The sequence below is a fragment of the Colletes gigas genome, unplaced genomic scaffold (assembly GCF_013123115.1).
Source record: "Colletes gigas isolate AHSC1104 unplaced genomic scaffold, ASM1312311v1 Colletes_gigas_Sc00038, whole genome shotgun sequence".
Classification (NCBI taxonomy): Eukaryota; Metazoa; Arthropoda; class Insecta; order Hymenoptera; family Colletidae; genus Colletes; species Colletes gigas.
In genome coordinates, this window is record NW_025106667.1 from 1,185,327 (window position 1) to 1,209,512 (window position 24,186).

The 24,186-nt window shown below is 37.8% G+C and overlaps 1 protein-coding gene across 5 annotated transcripts in view; it reads right to left on the bottom strand.

The window, feature by feature from the left end:
* Positions 1-12,734: 12,734 nt before the first annotated feature.
* The window catches only part of LOC122402688 (solute carrier organic anion transporter family member 74D), a 182,393-nt gene continuing 170,941 nt past the window's right edge, over positions 12,735-24,186 (bottom strand). For all 5 annotated transcript variants that reach the window (XM_043405678.1, XM_043405677.1, XM_043405680.1 and 2 more), the window contains 6 exons: positions 21,729-21,893; positions 20,865-21,060; positions 20,289-20,439; positions 17,156-17,396; positions 16,590-16,718; positions 12,735-14,248 (listed from right to left, as the gene is read on the bottom strand). In XM_043405678.1, coding sequence (XP_043261613.1) covers positions 14,079-14,248; positions 16,590-16,718; positions 17,156-17,396; positions 20,289-20,439; positions 20,865-21,060; positions 21,729-21,893 — 1,052 coding nt within the window. In that variant the 3' untranslated portion in view covers positions 12,735-14,078. The remainder of the gene's footprint in view (positions 14,249-16,589; positions 16,719-17,155; positions 17,397-20,288; positions 20,440-20,864; positions 21,061-21,728; positions 21,894-24,186) is intronic.

The following is a 24,186-nucleotide window of genomic DNA, read 5'->3' on the forward strand; positions in this document are numbered from 1 at the left end:
AACGAGCTTTCAGTGTTTCAAATTAGAGGTCGTGGCTTTTCACGTGTGTCTAAATACACGTGTAACGTGTATTAAGGAATTAAAAATCCGTGTTCTTAATACACGTGTACATGGATTATAAGTACACGGATCTATGGTCGCGAAATACCGCCTCGTAAAATACAACTAAATAGAAATACATACTTTGTTGTCACGTCGGCATGGCAACGTTCACGTTGCCCGTGAACAGAACTATACATATGTTACCGTGAATGACCGAAATTGGAGAATGTCAACTTTCACCGGTGAATGTCAACAGATACCAAATACGACGGTGAAAGATCGAATATTTCATTACATTGTTGTACATTCGGACCCTCTCCGGTGTGTGTCGACAATCACAGATATGCTCTGGTGGAGGTCCAAAACAGAAGAGTCAAAAAACAAGCGACTGGCTCTCTCCTGCCAAATCCTTTGTTCTGCTCGGAGTCAATCAGCTTTGTCAGTCTTATGCAAGCTTTGATAACGCGAGCAACGTTTTCTTAATTTTTTTTCCGATACCCTAATTTATACTAAATGGATACTGCAGTAAATCGTGATCTTTTTCTAACGCAGACCTAACCCAGACCTAACCCAGACCTAATCCAGACCTAACCCAGACTTAATTCAGACTTATTTCAGACCTAACCCAGACCTAACCCAGACCTAACCCAGACCTAACCCAGACCTAACCCAGACCTAACCCAGACCTAACCCAGACCTAACCCAGACCTAACCCAGACCTAACCCAGACCTAACTCAAATCTAATCGAGACCTAACCCAGACCTAACCCAGACCTAACTCAGATCTAATCCAGACCTAACCGAAATCTAATCCAGACCTAACCCAGACCTAACCCAAATCTAGGGTCTGGGTCAGGTCTGGGTTAGGTCTGGATTAGATTTCGGTTAGGTCTGGGTTAGGTCTGGATTAGATTTCGGTTAGGTCTGGGTTAGGTCTGGATTAGATTTCGGTTAGGTCTGGGTTAGATCTGGATTAGATTTCGGTTAGGTCTGGGTTAGGTCTCGGTTAGGTCTGGGTTAGGTCTGGGTTAGATCTGGATTAGATCTCGGTTAGGTCTGGGTTAGATCTGGGTTAGGTCTGGGTTAGGTCTGGGTTAGGTCTGGGTTAGATCCTTTCAGAAAGAGAGGCGAAAAAGTTACGTCACCCTTGTGACGTTTTATAGCGACTGAATTACGGAGAAGAAAATATAAATCTCCAACATGTTCAACACTCACCATTAGTGCATGGTGAATGTCAACATTTACCGGTGTAAGTCAGAAATGAGGGTGTTTAGCAAATATTTCGGTCATACACTAAGCGACTATGTGAATGTTGACATTCACCGGTGAAAGTCGACATTCTCCAGATTTCGGTGTTTCACTGTAACACATACACGGATATCCGTGTATTAAAAATTACACGGATTCAAGTTCGGATACGTTTACTACACGTGAAATAAGGACCTCTATTTAAAATCTTATCTCGTCACAGATCTGTCGATGAACGAGGCAGTGTGCGGACGGTGGGCAACGTTTCGTGGCAGATAGGTTAAGTTCCGTTCGAGACTCTACGACGAAGAGAAACTTGCAAAATAGTATCTTACCCGCTTCTAGAAACTAGACAATGAAGATTCGAGGAGGATAAACGCATTTTTTTCCGGTTTTTAGGCACTTAAACGTCGGGAGTAGTATTGGGAACCTTAAGGTGGAGGTCCATCGAACGCCTGCTATTTCCTATTTACAGTCTTGTTTGAAACGTGTTACTTGACGGAGCTGTAAACATTGCCTCTGAGCAACCCTAAAGCCGTCTCGTTGCTCCCAATTTCATTTTTCATTAGACCGCGGATGTCTATGGAATTTTTATTTAAAACAAATAATATAAGAAACACTTCAAGATACCAATTATTATATTTAGGGGTTGAAACAACCCTCTGTGAAACTCCCATTTCATAAAGATCCGCAGTTTACACGATCTTAACACATTACCGACCGATAGCCTATTAATCGACTTTTTTACCGGCCAACACTTACCGACCGATAGCGTATTAATAAATTTTTTTACCGACCAACGCTTACCGACCGATAGTCGATTAATCAACCGCTACCGGTCGGTAAAGTGTTAACCAACAATGAAATAACCTTTTCGACTGCCAGAGGCAATCTTTCCAGGTCATTAGTATACATCTTCCGGGGGAGGAATTGCATATCAACGAACCACACCGTGTATCGATCGCCCAGCAAAAAATCTCCAAACTAAATTGTAGATTTAAACCATTGGTGGCATTTTTAAGTTCCAAACAAGATATAAGAATCTTTGTTTACCACGAACCACAATACTATTTCGTTAAATTTTAAACAATGCATAAAAACACACAGAATTTTTTACGTTTGAATTTTACGATTGAATCAATAATACAATTACATTTGTATAAAAATTGTTCAAAAGAGGATTTCCACCGGGGCAACGATGCAGATATAGTTCGTTAGAATGAAAAAGTAACTGCCTGCACGATATCTAAGCTAAAAAAAATAAGCAGAAGAGAAAAACAGACGTGTCGGGAACTCAACGACATTTAGAAATACGAAATTCGAAATTCGTACTCGCATGCCCGACGATTCAGGCCGAACGCATGCAGAATTGATCCGTATCGCGCTTACAGAGGACATACACACACTCACGCACACATACTCATCGTGCACTATACCAAAATACAGTTACGTCTCCTACAGAGTAATCGATTTCCTTTTCGTATATATATAAAAATCGAAGCGCGCATTACAATAGTAATCTGCGACTTTGAACATTAATTATAATTAATAGTCGATGACAGTAAATGGTATTAAACCATAGTAGTAATAATAATATTAATAAAACAGAAATTTATAATAATCATTAGTACAATATATGCATGCATAAAAATGGCATTATATTCGTTCCTCTTCTTTTTTTTTTTTTTTTTTTCTTCAATTGTTATATCCCCCACTTTTCGTTACGTCTATCTATCGATTTAGTCGTTCCTTACGCCTGATACACACGCATATACATATTTAGGTGCATAAGTATAACGTGGAACGACTTTAACGCATCGCAACTCTTATAATATTTCTTCTCGATAATTACTATTATTCTATTTTTTATCCATAACAGCTTTTCGTAACGATTAATCTGTTGCTTAAAATTCGTACATAAATAACCTTTGCGTAGGACAAGCAACACGAATATGCGTTGAAACACATTCGAAATTAACAATACTTTTCCAATAACTATAATATTTCGCTGGAATCTTGTTATCTCGGTGAATCTGAAACTTGGGGAATTAAAAATAGGTTGAAATCCCGCCTCTTCGTTCACCTTAACACATTACCGACCGATAGCCTATTAATCGACTGTTTTACCGGCCAACACTTACCGACCGATAGCGTATTAATAAACTTTTTTACCGACCAACGCTTACCGACCGATAGCCGATTAACCAACCGCTATCGGTCGGTAAAGTGTTAAAAGAGGGAATATGCTGGGAGTTTATGGCAATCCGATAAATCAAATATCGATAACATAAAAATGATCATTTCATTCCTGAAACAGTTTGCAACGCGATAAAGTTGTTCCAACGTGGAATTCATAAAACATCCAGTATATATTTCCGTCGAGACGTGCGGATACACGCATGCACGTCGCAAGTTAGAGACTAGCAATTATGGTTCTCTTAAAAAGACTACGTCGTAATTGGGTAAAACTGCTTTCGCCGCTCGCGCGGCTGATTATCCTACAAGTATATTATCGATAAATTCTTTTTTTACTAAAATATAATAATTATAATATTCCGTGTCACGCCAGCGATTTCTTATTCTTCCATTTATTTCGTCGAACAAAGTCCGTTCGAACCGCAAGAATCGTAACGCGAGTCGTGAGCGATGGCGATTTATCAGCGAATGAATACAGTCAACTTTAAATGCTAAAAGAATGTAAACGTTGAGTATAAAAAACGAACGCCATGGCACTTTTACCTGTTTTCTAAAGTTACCTTAACACTTTACCGACCGATAGCCTATTAATCGACTGTTTTACCGGCCAACGCTTACCGACCGATAGCCTATTAATCAACTGTTTTATCGGTCGGTAAAGTGTTAAGTTATCAAGGTTCTAGCGACAAAGTCGTTTTAAACGTTTCTTTTTAAATGAGTTTCAGCCTAGACATACACGTCTATATATGTGTATTCGTAATAATGTCGTTAGTCTTTTCTTTATTAAAAAAATGCGTTAACGATGCATTACTTATCGACTCTATCGATGAACAAAAGTTCTAGAAGAACGTCCAGTCGACGAGCAATGCATCAACAAAAATAGAAATAATCGTTTTTTATAGTTTTCAGTCTCGTGAACATTTTTATGATCTTACAAACTTTCTCATAGTAGAATTATTAGAACAATTTTCTTTAGAGGATTGAAAAGAGGTTTGCTATTTCCTCTGGTAAACTACAGTAAAAAAAGGTTGTTCTAACAATATCATCACTATATAAATATCTTTAATTTTGTATCGAATAGTTTGAATTTGTCATTTGTATAATCTGTTTCATTTCAGTTATTTTCTAGTTATTGTTTCGCGTATAAAAGTATGGATAAAAAGGAAAGTATAAACGGGCAGTAATTGAGTTCGATAGTAAGAACGAATCTTGATGAATTGGCAGTAAGAGTAAGTAGGCAGTGTTTAGTCGTAACGGCGCCACCATCGCGTCCGATTCTCACGACTACGGGATCAGCAAGTTCCAACATGGCGGACGATGCAAATGAGAATTCCGATTCGAGGGCTAGATAATCGTCAGCATTATCGTTATCAATACTCGAACGATCCAGGTGGAATCTGCAATGATTTTTTATCGATAGACTCAAGATGTGAACCTGGATTGTTCGATTATTGGCACTAGAGTCGAGGGAAGAAATCAGGTGGACGTTCGAGGCCACCTAACCCCACTACCAATTACGCGTTACAAACACTGTTGAGTGGTGAAAAGAACGATGGTCAGGGGTAGAAACTCGTTAGCTTGTGAATTATTATTTAAATAAAGGCTCGTTTGTTCCAAAGTTTGAAAACATTAAATTAGGTAGTTGGGGGTAGTAACTGGTTGGCCTTTGGAAGCCAAGTGATTTTGTTCCGACGACAGACACCGACTGACGCAACACACGGAATAAAGATCGAGATTCTTTCGCTCCGCGCCACGATTATTTTGGCAATTATTGTACTCTCCTATATTTACAGGTCTATCGTACACGTAATATACATAATCATGCGTCGAACGCTGAAAACGCACAAGTACACTCCGTTCGCTTCTCGTCCGAAAATAAAACGGGACTCGTTGGTTAAAAATCCGTCTCCCCCCTTCCCCTCGCGTAGAAAATACACGAGCAAACCAGCCGGCTCTCTCGTTCTCTCTCGTTCTCTCTCGTTTTCTCTCTGTCACTTGTACCATTCCCGTTCGATCGATTCGTGGAAAATATACACATATGTAAGTATGTACCTCGGCGGAGATGAGCAAAATTTTATTTCGATTACACCATTAACGACAAGATCAACGTACAGGAATTTACTCGCGATAGTTTTACTTGTTCTTTGTAAATTTAAATTTTTTATAGTTTTATCACGAATAAACAGCGGTTGATCTTTCATTCGTTATACGAATATTTTGTTTAAATAATAATTATCCGCATCTCCGATGTGTCGTCGTTTTCCCCCCCCCCGATTCTCACGCAAGAAAAATATAGCTCTGACTCTGTCCTCTCTGATCCTGTCGATGGTGAAAGGATCCGGACGCGATAAAACGAATCGAACGCAAGAGAAGAGCGCATGCGCATGCGGGCTAATCGTCTCTAAACTCTGAAAAATAGTTTCTTCATTGAATTGTCCTTCGATGGTACAGCCTGATCGGAAACAGGCGTTACAACACGAACTGGCTGCTTCGAAAACCATTTCACGTCTTCGATATTTAAGAAACACCATTTAAAGAAATATTTGTTTCGTTAACGTTTTCAAAAATAAACAAGAGTTGAAAAAATGCTACGATTCATGACATAAAATTTTATTAGTAAAAACAGAATTACTAATAGAGAAGGAATGGTTAACACATTGACTGTCATGGTGGTCACTGTAAGCTTGAAATGTTTCTTTAAAAGAAAATCAAGAAAAATTTGTACAAAATTTCATAAAAATCCGAGTATTATTACCTTAAAAATTAAAAATTCTCATCCGATATAATCTAAAGTAAATTTTGGTAATCGACAACTCCTAAAAATATAAAATTTTTCATCTTCGATAGATTAACACATTACCGACCGATAGCCTATTAATCAACTTTTTTACCGACCAACGCTTACCGACCGATAGCCGATTAATCAACCGCTACCGGTCGGTAAAGTGTTAATATAAAGGACTCTCCAAGCTCCTGACTGTTACTAAAAAGTAACAAATCGACGGTAAAATATTGAAAATAATTTGATATCGATCACAGACGAAGTGATCCTATTTTTAATCAGCCCTCTTCTCGGTTTGTACCGCGTGTTTACCGATCATCCTGTACACCTCATGTTGCATCTCTCGAAACGTCGTCCTTTTGATCTTAACTTTCAACCCTTTCCTTGGCAGAAAACGGTGCAAGTAATTTGCCAAGCAAAGGGTCACAAAGTCATCTTCCGTCGTTCAGTTCCGGCTCTCAGCGTGTCATTTCATGGTATCGAGTGTACAAGTATTGCAGGGAAAAAGAGAAATCAGTTCCAAGAGTTATTGCAAGTAGTAATGAACCGGACACTATAGTTAATCATCACGAGGCTTGTACGCTATATTTCTAATCAGCGATGGTATCAAGCACCTTATAAGTACAGTTCAACAAGTTAACGCTTTGTTTAATAATATAGAGATAGTCACGTGAACCACATTAACACTTTACCGACCGATAGCCTATTAATCGACTGTTTTACCGGCCAACGCTTACCGACCGATAACCTATTAATCAACTGTTTTATCGGTCGACGTTTACCGACCGATAGCCGATTAATTAACCGCTACCGGTCGGTAAAGTGTTAACACGTTTACTTGCTCGTAACTCGTAAACTCGTAAACTTGCTAATAGCATTAGTGTTTCAAATAATATACAAACTTAATCTAATGAAAAGAAGCAATTTTTCTCTATCTCTTACAATTTGCGAGTTATAAAATAAAATGAGCAAAAAAAAAAAAAAAACTATCATATTACATGCCTACAGAAAGTTTAATAATTTTCTGAATTTCCGGATTCGGTGTCTTGCCTTGTTGGTAAAAATTATTTAACGCTATCCACAGTCTATTTTTTACTTATGATACCACGTTCCTCTTAACACTTTACCGACCGATAGCCTATTAATCGACTGTTTTACCGGCCAACGCTTACCGACCGATAGCCTATTAATCAACTGTTTTATCGGTCGACGTTTACCGACCGATAGCCGATTAATCAACCGCTACCGGTCGGTAAAGTGTTAACTTGAAACTGATGTTTCTTTTCCCATTGCAACACGTGCATTGTTATTTCGATAAATCCACCGAGATCCGAGAAACTGACGCGTTGAACGGGTAAATCGGCTCAACGTTACGTGCTCTGTGCTTATACGACGTGTGATCGATTAAAATATAGATTATGTTCGCTTCGAATAGAAAAATACAATTCTCGTTTTGGAGATCAACGGACGCACAGATGGCCGTAATTCGAATCCGTGCAATTCTTCTCGATTGCATCGTCAACGATTTACCGGTACAAGTGTACACGCACACACATACACGTAACACACGTGTACATGTATATATGACATATACATATAACTCGTTTAACCCCTACGACGCGAGGATCGTTTCTTCAGGGATCAACGCATTTGAATCATTCTTCAATTCAAATGCATTTACAATATTAAATATATTTTACATAAGAGACGGGCAAAATGTTTTAAATAATTATTTATTTATTTCTTATATTTTCACGAGGAGCCACGTGGCGGTGCCCGGTTTTAGTCTTTATTTTTTTCAAATAAAACCAACTTGTTTTAAATGTTTCGTAAAGGAAATGCATTGGTTTTAAAATTCAACTATTTATTTATAAACGATCTGCAAATGGAAACATTTTTTTTTATTAACCTTTTATGGTTTTGATCGATATATTTGTGTATAAATAATTAAAGTAATTATTTTTCAGGGCCCACGTTATATTCCATTGCTTGTTTTCTTCAATTATTATTAAAATATACATAATAAAAATAAAAATTTCTCGAGCCAGTATTACCCATGAGTTCGTCAACAACTTTTTTATTTGAAACTTGATTACTTTCAGAATAAAAATTTTCGTTTAAAAATCGTTTCTATTCGACTGTTGACTTTTTTTAAACACACTTTGCACATCTCTGTTTTCTGCTGAATAGTCACGAGCATCGTCAAAGGGTTAAAGTCTACGGTTGGCGATTCTACCAGAACCCAGAGTAAGTTCCGAACGTTTGTCGGAACCAGGTCGTTCGAAAATTAAGATTCTTTCTATTATTTTCTTCGCTGCTCTCCCTGGTTAGAGGTACGACAGTAAAAAAAATATCTTTCCGCGATCGTCCTCGTTCCTATTGTTATGTCTGGGCCTGCAGTAGATCGTCTAGTAGCATTATACAATACCTTTTCATTGTTCGGTATTTCGAGAAAGTAATTGACTGACGGTTTACGTATTCTCACCTGGTGATTTTGCAACAGCGATAAAAGTTATTAATAATAGATACGTTACAGAGAATAACATTAAGTTTGTCCATTTAAAACGAATCTGGTAAAAAGTAGATCCCAACTTTGATTAATTATTCACCATTCTCCTCCGAATATTAATAATAAATATAAAAAATTCAATATACAATTTCCACGATTGAAATTTCTCCGTTTAAAACGTGCAGCGTGTAAATTAGTTAATTTAGAATAAAATTAAATCTATTCAGATCTGGTAAATCTGGTCCCTATCGATTAAGAGTAATTTTTCTCCGAATATTTAGAAAATAAAAATGTACAATTTGCTTACCGTAAGATTGCTAATTTAAAACACGAATCGCGGTAATTTAGAATAAAATTAAATTTATACAGATCTGTTCCAAATTAGATCTCAACTTCGATCAATTAAACTAACTTAAAGTAAAATTTCGAAACATAGAATGAACTAAGAATCGTCTTTCATCCTGACATTGCGTTTCGAATATACTTCCCCTCGCGTCCGTTTTACGTACAGCTTTCCGGTTACCGGAGTCGACGGAGAAATACCCAAAATGGCCAAACAAAAATATATTTCCCGTTCCTCGGTCTAACTATCTTCGACGAGATCGATAAAACCGGATAGCCATCTCCCCGACGCAGAGGTGTGAAAGAATCGAGTGACTTTTCCTTCGAACAATAGTTCTGTTCATCAATTACTGCCTTTTTAAAAGAAATTCCATTTTGCTAATTTACCCTGTATCGCTAGAATTTCTCAACAAGTTTCTATTAATTATTTGATATATCAGAATAGACTCTTTGCTATTTGAAACGAAGCTCTAAGCTTCAATCTTCCAACAAAGGGTATAGCCAAATAAGGGGGTCAAATGTGCCCTTGAACCAAATGTGACATACGATGGATCCATCGATAGAGCATCAAGAAAAAACGTTCTGTGCCAAATTTTAACCCTCTATCTTGTTTGGAAGGGTAGTTATTGAGAAAATTCGGATTAACGAATTTCTGCCCTATTTCCCCTATTTAATCGAGTAGAAAAATTATGAAAAAAATCTGGTGCATTGTGGTTATTGAGATACGTGTATGAGAATTTTGTCCGATTTTTCGATTCCAAATCCTAGGTGTGAAAAATTGAAAACGCAAAACAAACACAGAAAAATACGGATTTCGTATTGAACCTTTCGTGACACTAGATTTCTATAATTACTGTAAATGCGTATTGTCATTGGTTATCTCCCAGAATTTTTTCCGATTTTTTGGTAGGGTGCGCCGTAGTAGGAAAAATCAAAAACTGATTTTTTCGAAGTTTTTCGCGTGAAAGAGCATCTTATACTTTGAATTTTTGTATTTTCTTTAATAGATAACTATATTGTATGGTTTTAAACATTTCTATGTTGAGCAGAACATTGTATACAAGAAGAAAAGCAAAAATAAGTCACGAAAAAAAAGTGCTATGCGCGATATATTTATTTGAATTTTTTTTCGAAACTGTGTTCGATTTCGGGGGTATGTCTATTCACCAAAAATAATTGTAATTGACCCCCTTAGCTAGAAATAATTTTTTCAGAACGATTTGAAATTTTTTTTCGTCGAAAAATTTAGACACCACCCCCTTGGTTGATTATTCTTAAAAAATTGTTTTCCATTTTTAATAAATTTGTTTCACGCTCTACAGAAAAAATGTCTAATACTTTTTTATAGGCACCGATGAGCTCTACTTTAGAAAAAATTTTCATTGAAATATGTTCACTATTGTAGGAGTTATGGCCGTTTGAAAATTGGACCATTTTTATGGGGTTTCTCTAACTTTACGGGATTAAGGAACAACTTTTTCACTATTGTTATAATGCCTACATATTCTTCGGCAAAATACGCGTTATTTGCCGCTTCAAACATTAAAATCCTTCAATACGTTCAGAAGTTATGACATTTTAAAGATTCGCATGAAATTTCAAGGAAGCCTCACATTAGATTTTCGGTAAAGAATTATTTTCTCGAAAGCGCGTAGGATTTCGGGGATATGTCTATTCACTTAAAATGCTTGTAATCGATCCTGGTAACTAAATATAATTTTTTTAGTATGATTGCAAATTGTTTAATTTCGTCCAAAAATTTCAGTACCTACTGCAAGAAGATTCTTCAATAAAAAGAATATGAGCGTATATTTTAGGTGAAAATATTTTTTAAATATTAATAAACAAATAGTTTTTCACTGTCGTTTAGTTAGAAATTGAAAAAAAACAAAACTAATATAATAAAAAAAATGTACTTCAGCAGGGCTCGAACGCGCGTCAAAAAGTTCGCAGCAGTCTCTCAGTCGAGCATCTTACTTACTGCACCATCGCAGCTCTTGAAAATACCGTTGATACTTCTCAATATATCGTGCATAGCACTTTTTTTCGTGACTTATTTTTGCTTTTCTTCTTGTATACAATGTTCTGCTCAACATAGAAATGTTTAAACCCATACAATATAGTTATCTATTAAAGAGAATACAAAAATTCAAAGTATAAGATGCTTTTTCATGCGAAAAACGTCGAAAAAATCGGTTTTTGATTTTTCCTACTACGGCGCACCCTACCAAAAAATCTGAAAAAATTCAGAGGGATAACCAATAACAATACGCATTTATAGTAATTATATAAATCTAGTGTCTCGAAAGCTTCAATACGAAATCCGTATTTTTCTGTGTTTTTTTGCGTTTTCAATTTTTCACACCTAGGATTTGGAATCGAAAAATCTGAAAAAATTCAGGGAAATAACCAATGACAATACGCATTTACAGTAATTACAGAAATCTAGTGTCTCGAAAGCTTCAATACGAAATCCGTATTTTTCTGTGTTTTTTTGCGTTTTCAATTTTTCACACCTAGGATTTGGAATCGAAAAATCTGAAAAAATTCAGGGAAATAACCAATGACAATACGCATTTACAGTAATTATAGAAATCTAGTGTCACGAAAGGTTCAATACGAAATCCGTATTTTTCTGTGTTTTTTTGTGTTTTCAATTTTTCACACCTAGGATTTGGAATCGAAAAATCGGACAAAATTCTCAAACACGTATCTCAATAACCACAATGCACCAGATTTTTTTCATAATTTTTGTACTCGATTAAATAGGGGAAATAGGCAGAAATTCGTTAATCCGACTTTTCTTAATAACTACCCTTCCAAACAAGATAGAGGGTTAAAATTTGGCACAGAACGTTTTTTCTTGATGATCTATCGATGGATCCATCGTATGTCACATTTGACCCCCTTATTTGGCTATACCCTTTTGTTCTAAAAATATAATTTATTTAAAATTTCAAACTAAAAATCTGGGCTCGTTCGTTTAGTACGGTTTTAAAATCGTCAAATCCACTAAAATTTCCATGTAAGAACTATTGTTCGAGTAAAAATCACATCACCGGTATGCAAGAATTCCATCCAACTGCGAGTCTCTTCAGTCAAGCACTTTCCGAACCAAACATTAGCAATGCCCCTGAATCGAGTAATTCGCGAAATAGCGACTAATGCCTACACTAAGTGCGCGTCTCTAATCCGTCTTTGTTACCATTCTACGCAACAACCCCCTAAACAACTCTCTCCTCCTCTAATACCCTAAACGATACATAGACATCCATCCACCACGCTGATCGTTCGTTTAACCCCTTTGTCGACGAAATCCCGCAGTTGATCGCGTTAGCGAATTTTGGTTAAAACGATTAAAAACACCGAGAACTTTAACCAACTTCCAAAGTCGTCGTGAAACACAACTGGACACGGTGATTTGCAACTACATCGCGTCTTCAGAGAGTCAAGAAACGAACAGGTTAGCCAGTCCGCGCGAGTCAATAACGGTGAACGCTCGAAGCGCTAAAAGCACAGGCGTGTGTCTCCGCGTGTGTGTAAAGTGTGTATTGTATTAAAATACAGCTCTTATGGCTCTTCGCGTTTATACCGTGTCCCATTGACCGTCGCGTTTCCTGACCTTCGCTCTTCCCCTGTGACCCACCCGCTCCCCCTTAATAATATTAATAATTAACGTTACTCTTTGTTCTCTCCCTCAGTTTCGTCGTCAAATCTTCTAAAAATATGTCCTATATATATTTCTTCGTTCACATTCGCTCCTTCCTCTCTTATCTCTTATTTATCTTTCCCGCACATTTCGTCCAGAGACAGATACCATGCACACATTCGTAAATCGCTTGTACGTACAGTTTGCCTATGTCTATGTGTATTTGCAGAGTGAAACACGGACGGTAGTGCCTAAGAGAAGCTCGCATGAGACCTTGTCCTCGATATCGATCGCTGTCGACGCCAGAGAATCGACAATTTCCATCATCCGCTCGAAACGGGCGCTTCCAAGTAAACCGAACACGATTTGGACAACGTTCTTTCGAATGCAGTTTTTGCCACGATAACTCATCGATCCTGAAACCTACGACTCTTTCGTTGCAATAGTTTTTACGAACTGATAATCTCTAGTACCTCTACAATATTCGCTTCCACCGACAGACGATTGAATTTGTCGTATCATCGAGACACAAAGATTGCATTCGGAAGATGAAGGTAGCTTTAAAACCCAAGGGAACGCAAGTTTCGAGCGAGCAGTGAACCCAAGCCCAAGTTATGCACACGTACCTATCTCTCCCATTGTACACCTTAAATCGGAGATCCACGTGTTTCACTTGGAGGATGCAGAGACGATTGATTCTGGATAATTCCTCTCCTCTTTCTGATACCAGTCGGCAAGAGTTCCACTCGATAACGTTTCTACGTACCCCTAGACGCGTGTGCGTACTTACTAATTACGTGTTCCGAGGATAGGCAAGCTCCTCTAGGACCAATCGCGTCTCGAGGCCCAAGAAACGTCGTCGTCGTCGTCGTCGTCGATCGTTGATTCTCGTTGTCTGCCTCGATTCCCAGCTCCCTGTCCCCTTTCTCGTGTTCCTCCTCTGCTAGTTTCGTGCCCCCCCAGCACTCGTTATATCCTAATCTCGACACAGCCTCTTCGGAAACTACGGGCATTTCCGTGGCTCAGCACCGCCTCCTCCATCGACAGTTCTTTTTTTATCCGAGCCGTGGTCCTGGTCTCCGTCTCAGACTGCGAAAAACGATTGACGCGAGCACCAAGTGTCTTGTCCCTTCTAAAATCTAGCCAAAGCGACGGTTCGCTCACAGACGCGGCCAACACGACACGATCTCCGGCGTCTCGATCACCTGTTTACCATCAGTCAGGAACCGATCCGTCACGCTTTCTCCCTTACGACGCTAGATTCAGGAGGCCTGGTTCATGGGATGCCATTCAAGTCGACCCGAGACCATTCACAAATAGTCGTTGTCCACCGCCTGCGCGTCCTGGGACTTCAGAGTGGCCATCTCCTCCACGGTACCCTCCTCCACCTCCTGCTCGTCCGCGAAATTTATGCTCCCCGCTTTGTACCACACCACTATGTCCACTACGAATGCCAGGACCAGAATTCCACCCGTTGTGCCTAAGGATTAATCAGAAAATCTGTCGACTGATTGCAGTTGTACGAAGAAAGGGACGCGTTACATACTTTAAACGAAAAAGGTTCATACGAAAAGGTTATATTATGCTCGAAAATGCTTTATTGAAAAGAATTACTGGCAAAATTCGTCACACAAAAGGATTGATTTAGAAAACTACACCAGAAAAAGAAGATCAATTTTTTTAATGTACGTAAAATGCATTTTCTATTATTTCTAATACAGATGGAATATTTCAGAAGAAATTTTTCAACATTTCTTATAACCGTCACAATTCATCACGAACATCTTTAAAAGCTTATATCTTTTTAACCCCTTTAGTGCCAACGACGATATATCGTTGCGTATGCGATGGTGCCTTATTCTTCGCATTAGGAGAAAGGTCTGTTTCAACAAAAATTTCTAAAACATTATGAAGGGTCTAATTTTATTGCAAAAGCATTTAAAAAATTATTTTTTCGAGAAAAAATTTCTTACCGAAAATCTAATTTTTCTTCCAGACCTAACCCAGACCTGACCCAAAACTAATCCAGACCTAACCCAGACCTGACCCAAAACTAATCCAGACCTAATCCAGACCTGACCCAAACCTTTTTTTTTTTTGGGTCAGGTCTGGGTCAGGTCTGGATTAGGTCTGGGTTAGGTCTGGATTAGGTCTGGGTTTGGTCTGGATTAGATCTGGGTTAGGTCTGGATTAAGTTTGGGTCAGGTCTGGGTTAGATCTGGGTTAGGTCTGGATTAAGTTTGGGTCAGGTCTGGGTTAGGTCTGGGTTTGGTCTGGATTAGATCTGGGTTAGGTCTGGATTAAGTTTGGGTCAGGTCTGGGTTAGGTTTGGGTCGGGTCTGGGTTAGGTCTGGGTTAGGTCTGGATTAGGTTTGGGTCAGGTCTGGGTTAGGTTTGGGTCGGGTCTGGGTTAGGTCTGGGTTAGGTCTGGATTAGGTTTGGGTCAGGTCTGGGTTAGGTTTGGGTCGGGTCTGGGTTAGGTCTGGGTTAGGTCTGGATTAGTTTTGGGTCAGGTCTGCGTTAGGTCTGGATTAGGCCCAAAACTAATCCAGACCTAACCCAGACCTGACCCAAAACTAATCCAGACCTAACCCAGACCTGACCCAAAACTAATCCAGACCTAACCCAGTCCTGACCCAAAACTAATCCAGACCTAATCCAGACCTAACCCAGACCTGACCCAAATCTAATCCAGACCTAACCCAGTCCTGACCCAAAACTAATCCAGACCTAATCCAGACCTGACCCAAACCTTTTTTTGGGTCAGGTCTGGGTTAGGTCTGGATTAGGTTTGAGCCAGGTCTGGGTTAGGTTTGGGTCGAGTCTGGGTTAGGTCTGGGTTAGGTCTGGATTAGGTTTGGGCCTAATCCAGACCTAACCCAAACCTAACCCAGACCAAGGTGCCTACATTTTTCGACGAAAAAAAAAATTTCAAATCGTTCTGAAAAAATTATTTTCGGTTTCGAGGGTCAATTACAATCATTTTTGGCGAATACACATACCCCTGAATTCCTACTCACTTTCTAAAAAAAAATTCGAGAAGGTGTGAAATTTTTCAACGGGAAGAAAAAATTTCAAATTGTTCTGGAAAAATTATTTTCGGTTGTGGGAGTCGATCGCAATCATTTTTGGTGAATAGACATACCCTCGAAATGCTGCGCGTTTTCGAGAAAAAAATTCAGTACTGGCTCCACTTTAAACGTAAATAACTTTTTAACAAAGCCTCATCAAATTTTGAATGGAGTATTTATTAAAAAATCATTGAAAATCAAATACTTATACTTTATGCTACGTGACCTACATAAAACTGTGATCAAACAATGATTATTCTTATGTGTAAATATTGTTTGTGGAAGAGAAACTTGTTTCTATGCTTTTTATCATATTTTATAATTATGTTATTTATATGATTTGCAATAAATATTGAAATGCAATTGTCATTACTTTATTCTTTCTTTATTTCGTAATATGGTGCTTTTTGAATTTTGTAAATATCATTGTTAGTTTGGTTTTTATGAGCTTTTTCTCTAACCATAACAAACTCGTGAAATTGGCTCGGTATTGTTCGCATAGGCAGCCGTTTTTCGCTCGGCACTAAAATGGTTAATAAAGCATTTTCGGACATAAATTTATAGAAATTATTTTTACGTATTTGACCTGTGTAACACGTAGTGTAAGTTTGGGTCCCAACCTTTTTGGATTCATATAACAAAACTGAAGTTCAAATCAATTTAAATGAAAGATTTCTGTTAAAAACATATAAACTCAATTATTTTCCTCAAAGATGAAGCATTGTAAATTGAAGTTTTCGAAACACCTACCGTGATAGAACATTCTGAAGACATTGGAGTCGTAGAGCGAGCAGGCACCTCTCGAGCCGCAAGCGTATTCCCATACAAGACAGGCGGAGTCCACCACAGCACCATAAACGATAGGACATGGAACGTTTCCTGGAACCAGAGAACAAACGGATCAACGTGTGATAAATTCCGAAAATCTTCTCCACTGTTTTCTCATTTATAAAAAGGAAATAAAAAAAATAGAAAACTATAGGATATTCGACTCGAAACGTGTGTCTTTTTCTTATTTTTGTTTAGAAACCTTGTACCCTTGACATATGATACTGTTCAAAAGTTAGTTATGGGATCCTTAAAACTTCAAAATAAATTAATTAATTTTCTTTTCTATCCAAACAAATGCTTTTTCAACACACAGATTGTATATTTAAAAACATCGTATTAGAAATACTTTTTCGAAAAGATAATATAGAATTGAGGAACTTAAAATCTGTTGAATATTGTATGGGATTCGGTAGAGTTTTTAACGAAAAGTCTGCTAATTGCCATTCGACGGGTCCAATTACAGAGTGGATAAAGGAAATAATTACCGAAGAGGCCAATGGCGAACTGTATGAGTCCCAAAGCCATGGCCTTGTCCCGCGGATCCACGCACCGTAGGGTCAACAGCATGGAGCCCACCTCGCTGGTCGAATGGATGAAAACGAACACGGAGAACAGGACCATATAAACCCAAAAGTTACTGCACTCGAGGGCGCAGTAACCGATCGTCGCCGTACTCGTTGTTTCCGGTATCGTTAGGTTCGCCTCGATGCACTGGCAGTTGTAAAACTGTAAGCCGAGAAAGTTCGGATTATTAAGGTACAAGGAATGTCGACGATTACCATGATGGTTCTGCGTGGTCGTCAATTATACAGCAAATAAGTTTTATAATACTTTGAGAAACGAAGGTTCTTTAACTAATTTTTTTCATTAAATGTCAAGCATCGATACTGTAAACGTTTGTTTAATATTCATATAGACATCAGGAAAGAAACTTGGGGGACCACGCTATGAATCGACGAAATGCTATGAAACGAAAGAAACAGAAATAAAAGAAAGACGAGATTCTCCCATGATTTTCAGTTTTATTGGGATCTTCATACTTCATTCGGTATTTGAGATTTCTCTGTTGTATTTTTATTCAAATCATAACCAAATTCATACTATCTGAAAGCTGAATTAATTCCCCAGCTGCATATGTGCCTTTCATAGCTAAGCAGTCTTCTACAATCAAAGTTATTATTGTTTAACCTTTTGACTGCGTCCTAGGAAGAGTCCATCAACATAGATGGCGCGATCGTCACATATGCCTGTCGCTGCGACTGGTGACCAAAAAAGTACCCAAAGAAAGATTTAACAGACCATTCTTACGGTTTAAAAAAATAATGCAAATAAATTAAAACATCAAATTTCTATCCAATTCCATATCGAATCAATCGATGAAACAGTAAAAAAAATGCAGACGGCGTAAATTTACGCTTTTCGTATATATTGTGATAGACTCGTGAAAGCGTATATTTTGAAAGTGGCCTAAGTCCATTTATCTTCAAATCGAGATATTTAAGGGTTTGCGTTTCAATAAATTTCAAAATATACGTATAGGATACTAATGAGTCATACTGCTTAGTATCCTAGAATAATTTTCGTCTTTGATCGTTTCTACCGATTGAACTCAAGTTTCAAAAAAATAATCATTTTTATAAATTCAAAATTTTGTCGTGCAGTAGACAGAAAACTGAAACTTTCGTTTAAAACATTTTGTTTTGTTAGATTAACAGAAGTGTTGGAAAGAATGGGAGATTCTAGAGGCCAAAATAAGATGAAAATCAAGAATATTAATTTGCTAATGGTGGCTTCGTTAAAAAATTATTAACGTTTCAAGTTCCGTCCGTATTGAATTTTTTTCTAGAAAGTGGGTAGGATTTCGGGGGTAGGTCTGTTCACCAAAAATTATTGCAATTGACCCCCGCAACCGAAAATAATTTTTCCAGAACGATTTGAAATTTTTTAATTTCGTCAAGAAATTTCACACCTTTTCGAATTTTTTTCTCGAAAGTGCGTAGGATTTTGGGGGTATGTTTATTCGCCAAAAATGATTGTAATTAATCCCCGCAACTGAAAATATTTTCTCCAGAACGATTAGAAATTTTTTAATTTTGTCGAAAAATTTCACATTTCTCGAATTTTTTTCTAGAAAGTGAGTAGGATTTCGTGGGTATGTCTAATGACCAAAAATGATTGTAATTAACCCCCGCAGCTGAAAATATTTTCTCCAGAACGATTAGAAATTTTTTAATTTTGTCAAAAAATTTCACATTTCTCGAATTTTTTTCTAGAAAGTAGGTAGGATTTCGTGGGTATGTCTAATAACCAAAAATGTTTGTAACTGACCTCTGCAATTGAAAATATTTTTTCCAGAACGATTTGAAATTTTATAATAACTTCTTAATGAAGCCTCAATTAAGAAATTGATATTCTTGATTTTCGTCTTATTTTTGCCCTCTAGAATCTCCCATTAAAATTTTTCCCCGAGGTGGCCTAACACTCTATATGAGCCGTTTATTTTGAAAATGGCCTAAGTCCATTTATCTTCAAATCGAGATATTTAAAGGTTTGTATTTCAATGAATTTAAAAATATACGTATAGGATACTAATGAGTCATACCGCTTAAATGTATCTAAGGGTGTTAAATTTGAAGTTTAAGTAAAGTGTTAAGAAAGTCAAAGTTGAAAAAATACTTTCGACTTCTCGTGACCGTGCAATTTTGATAAAAGAGAGTGGTTTTTTCTTAAAACTATGAAAGTAACATCAACCAAATATGGTAAAGTTCTTGGGTTGGTCCAATAATTATGTAAAGTTGTAGTAAAATTATCATCTCTTGTGAGAATACTTCTAAAATGCAAAATTGTCAATGAAATCATCGCAAAAGAGTACAAATCTTATGGAGTTAGGCCACTTTCAAAATAAACGGCTCATATACGCCTTTAGCAGTCAAAGGGTTAAACAGAATGTATCGCGGTGTATGGATACTTTTTCCCGCGCAATTTTAGAACGAAACGTGTGTATTTGGTCTTCTAATTGCGCAAGCGATTCGTGTCGCAGAAAATCCGAACAACTGGAAATGAAATGTGCTCCGGGCAGGCATGTTGAATTGCGAAAGTAATGACTCGGTCTGTTGCGCAATCAATGAAATATTGTCTCGTCCACGCGAATAACGCGATTTCGCCCATAAATGGGAGAACAGCGAAACATTTCTGGCCTAGTTGCATGCTACTGTCGCCCGACAATTACGACCGTATCTGTTCCAATCCGTTGTACATATCAATATCCTCACCATCTCTTCCTCCCCCGCGATGACGTCATTGACTGTGCACAATCGGAGAATGCAATCAACGTGCAGAATAGAGGGACGAAGTTATTCGATTAGATTGGACTCCGCGTTGACGCAAGGAGACAGAAAAAACTGTCTTCGTTTAATCGTGCCCGTTCGTTTTCTCCCACCAAACGACCGACACAATTTTCCGACGAATAATTCATCGCGAATAGAAACATTGTAAAAACGAACCGTTTCGTGATCAAAACTTCTGTTAGAATGTGTACGTTTGGTTACTCGAATGCTCCGTTATCGTTCGATTTTATTCCACAAAAGCATGCCTCTGATTAATCCCAATCGTACTCACCAAAGATACCTTGCTGTCGACCACGGTGTAATTCGAACAGCCCGCGTGACACGCGGAAAAATAGGTTTTACCATCAGCACCGCAAATTGGACTGAACTTGTTCCGATCGCAGTCGCAGGTAGCCTCGCAGGTCGGCTCGAAACTGGATAATCTGCAGAAACATCGATCGTCAGACTTGAAATCAATTTGTTAATAAAAATTCTGTAAAGAGCTCGTATGTGTAATTTCAACTTGTTTATCTTCGTTATTTGTTATAAATTGGTATCCCTTTTTTAACAACTCTGAGAAGCAGTTCCCTTTTGATGTAAATTATTATTATTATTGTAGTTATAAATACAGTTTTTTAAATACGCGACATTAGCTGGGATTATGGAAAAATAAAATTCCCATGATCGTCGATAGTTTAAGAAATAACCGAGCCGAGGGAATCAATTACGAATAATGATGATTTATGCAAACTGTGCAACAGCGACTGAGATGCGATTAGTGCGTATGGACGCGGTGGAAAGTAATTGTCGAGAGATTACCGTTTGATCGTGAAAATCGTAACGAAGAAGGTAGGATGGAGTGTCTCACCCGTTGGAATGCGAAACGAGACCAGCGAAATCGTCCATCGGGCAGCCGATGAACATCAGCACGGTCATGCCGATCGCGTAAACAATCGCTGTGAAGGCGATCCAGGCTGCGACAAACCTGGCGTTAGGCTTCGCCCTCAGGATATACACTCCGCTAATTATAATACCCAGACCCATTACTAAAATACCACCGACACCTGCAACAAAATACATTCACAATGTACAGTTTCGAAATACTCGCCCTTTTGCCATTTCATCGTATTCTTCGAATCTAATCGATAGTTCTGACATCCCAAAGGAACGATATCCTAACTCGAACGAAAACAATTATGTTTATTAAACCGTTGGGGTGATAGGTTGTAATCGGTGACTACCAATCACCATTCTTTTAGCTTTACCAATTGCAAGTTTTACCTTATTGATTATACATGTTTGTAAACATCGAAACTGAATCAAGCGTTGTATGGACCAATTAAATGCTGCATGTTACGATTGAAAATCTCAACGTGATCTCCATATTTTGATAAAGAAGAGAAATTTCGTTGTAAAGAAATTGTTTACAAGAAATATTAATGTGAAAAAATTAAACGACTCAACCTGTACGAGGCAGTATTTAACAACGTTTCTTTTTATTCTTGAAATAAACACTAATAAGATTCAGTTCTATTGTAATCTGAATATTCGTTTGGAAAGAATTGTAGGATTAATCAGTTTGTAAAATAGTGGTTAGATGATCGTAGTTACCGAGAGATTCGTAAATTAAAGATCAGAGGCTGTTGGTCCTCCCGTTGGACAGAGTTAATGGCGTCGCGATCCAACAGGGGCCAAGAGCACCTCTCTCGGCATGTCTATTTGCGAAAATTACCTGAGATCATGTTCGCATGATGAGCTGGCAAGCGAAATTGGCTCTCGAGGTACTTTGGCAGGAAGGTGTAGAGGCCGGCGATCGGTAGGATGTGCAGCACGCTGCTGGCCGTCCGGAACATAAGAATGTCGTTCTTCAACAGCCTCTTCACCGCTTTAGGGAAGTCTGCAACAGCCAGAGAGAAGCTGTGTAGTCGCTGCAACGTGCACAATGAACATCGCGACCTCCAACGGTACGATTTTCATGAAAGGACGATCTTCGATAACGACCATTTTTTCATACTCGTCCTAAGAAGGATCTTCTGAGTTTCAGAATAGTCATTTCTTTAAAAAAAAAAAACTGTAGAACACACATCGACACGTGATCAGAGAGTACTCACAATTCTTTTTCAATAAAAAGTAGCAACGACTGTAGAAATTACCGAAACATATGCACGCAAAGTGTTTTAACTTGATTTGCAAATACTATTTCCGATGAAAATGTTATTACATCGATCAACGAATTTAATACAAATGCTAAAAATTGATGTTTATCATTTCTGTAAGACTAACCATTTAATCTGAAATTCGTAGATCTAACGTTAAACCACATTAAACGAACTGAAATTACGAGTCTGAGTTAGGTCTGGGTTAGGTCTGGGTTAGGTCTGGTATAATTGATATAATTCGAGGTATCTGGACATGTTGCACCAAATTGCCGGAATACTTAACGAACAGTGCAATGGATTTTGATGAAATTGAACTATAACGTAGTAAATATAGTAAGCGAGCCCGATTACGAAGTACTAATCAGTCGACGATCGAGTTTCCGTTCCGTTCTATTTTCAAAGGGATCCAGAGACACGCGTTCGGAGAGAGAAAAAGGGAGTAGGTAGGTAGATACTTACATAGCTGGCTGGTCGCCTCGAGCTGAAAAAAACGAGAAAACCGAGGGAAGAAAAAAAGGAACCAACGGATACTCCGCGGCGCGAGGAGAACGAGTATCGATCTTCACCGGTAACGCGATAAAAGTCCTGTCAGACGGCCATGTTCCTGTCGATATTTCGAAAAGATCTCGGATAAGGTGTACAACGGTTCCCTTTTTCGCATCGAGTACGTTCTCTTACTTGCAATTAAACAGTAATACGTTTCTGTTACAGTGTCTGAACGAACCGGACGAGTTAACTCGTCTTCTCGTCGGGGCTCTTGTATCTTTATCAAAATTACATTCGTTATCGTATCGGCTCCAGGTTGACTCGAACACGTTCTCGATCGACCGCGTTGCAAACTTCAAGCTACTTTGCATCACGAATTATCTTGGAAAACTATTAACCACCGTTTAAAGAATTACATACTTGGATCAATGCTAACTCAATGCCCAGTGACTGCATTTTTCGTTGAAATTATTCAGTTTCTAATTAATATTACGTTATTTTATTCGATGATGCAAAGCGTGCCAGACGGTCGATAGTCAATAGCTGGTGTTAGTTTTAAGAGGTTTGTTTACTATTAATATGGAGGGTTCAGAGAACCGTAAACAACACGTGGCACTGTTGCGATATTCCTAATCGTTTCATTTCACATTTATAACAATATTACTATATTATTTATAATATATTCTAAACTGTTTCTACAACATTCGAACTTTAGGTTACCTTTAACCAACTGTTTATGAAAAATCATAGATCATGTTACTTAACACTTTGACTGTCACGTCACCCATATGGATGATAGGATTTTCCATTATGGAGCTAGAAAAAGAAATTCTCAAGTTGAGAATAAATTCATAAATTTTGATAAGATACATTTGGTTAAATTTTATGTTATACAGGGTGTTCGGCCACCTCTAGTAAAAATTTTAATGAGCGATAGTAGAGGCCAAAATAAGACGAAAATCAAGAATACTAATTTGTTGATGGAAGCTTCGTTAAAAAGTTATTAACAATTAAATTCAAAAATTTCAAATCATTCTGGAAAAATTATTTTCGGTTGCGGGGGTCAACTACAATCATTTTTGGTGAGTACACATACCTCCGAAATCCTATCTACTTTCGAGAAAAAAAATCGAGTAGGTGGTGAAATTTTTCGGCGAAAAAAAATTTTTCAAATCGTTCTAAAAAAATTATTTTCGATTGCGGGGATCAATTACAATCATTTTTTATCATTACACATACCTCCGAAATTGTACGCACTTTCGAGAAAAAAATTCCTTACTGAAAATCCAATTAGGTGCGTAAATTTTTCAACGGAGAAAAAAAATTGCAAATCGTTGTGGAAAAATTATTTTCGGTTGCGGGGGTCAATTGCAATCAGTTTTTGTCATTAGACATGCCCACGAAATACTGCCCACTTTCGAGAAAAAAAATAGAGAAGGTGTGAAATTATTCGAGAAAATTAAAAAATTGCAAATCGTTGTGGAAAAATTATTTTCGGTTGTAGGGTTCAATTACAGTCATTTTTGGTGAATAGACATACCCCCG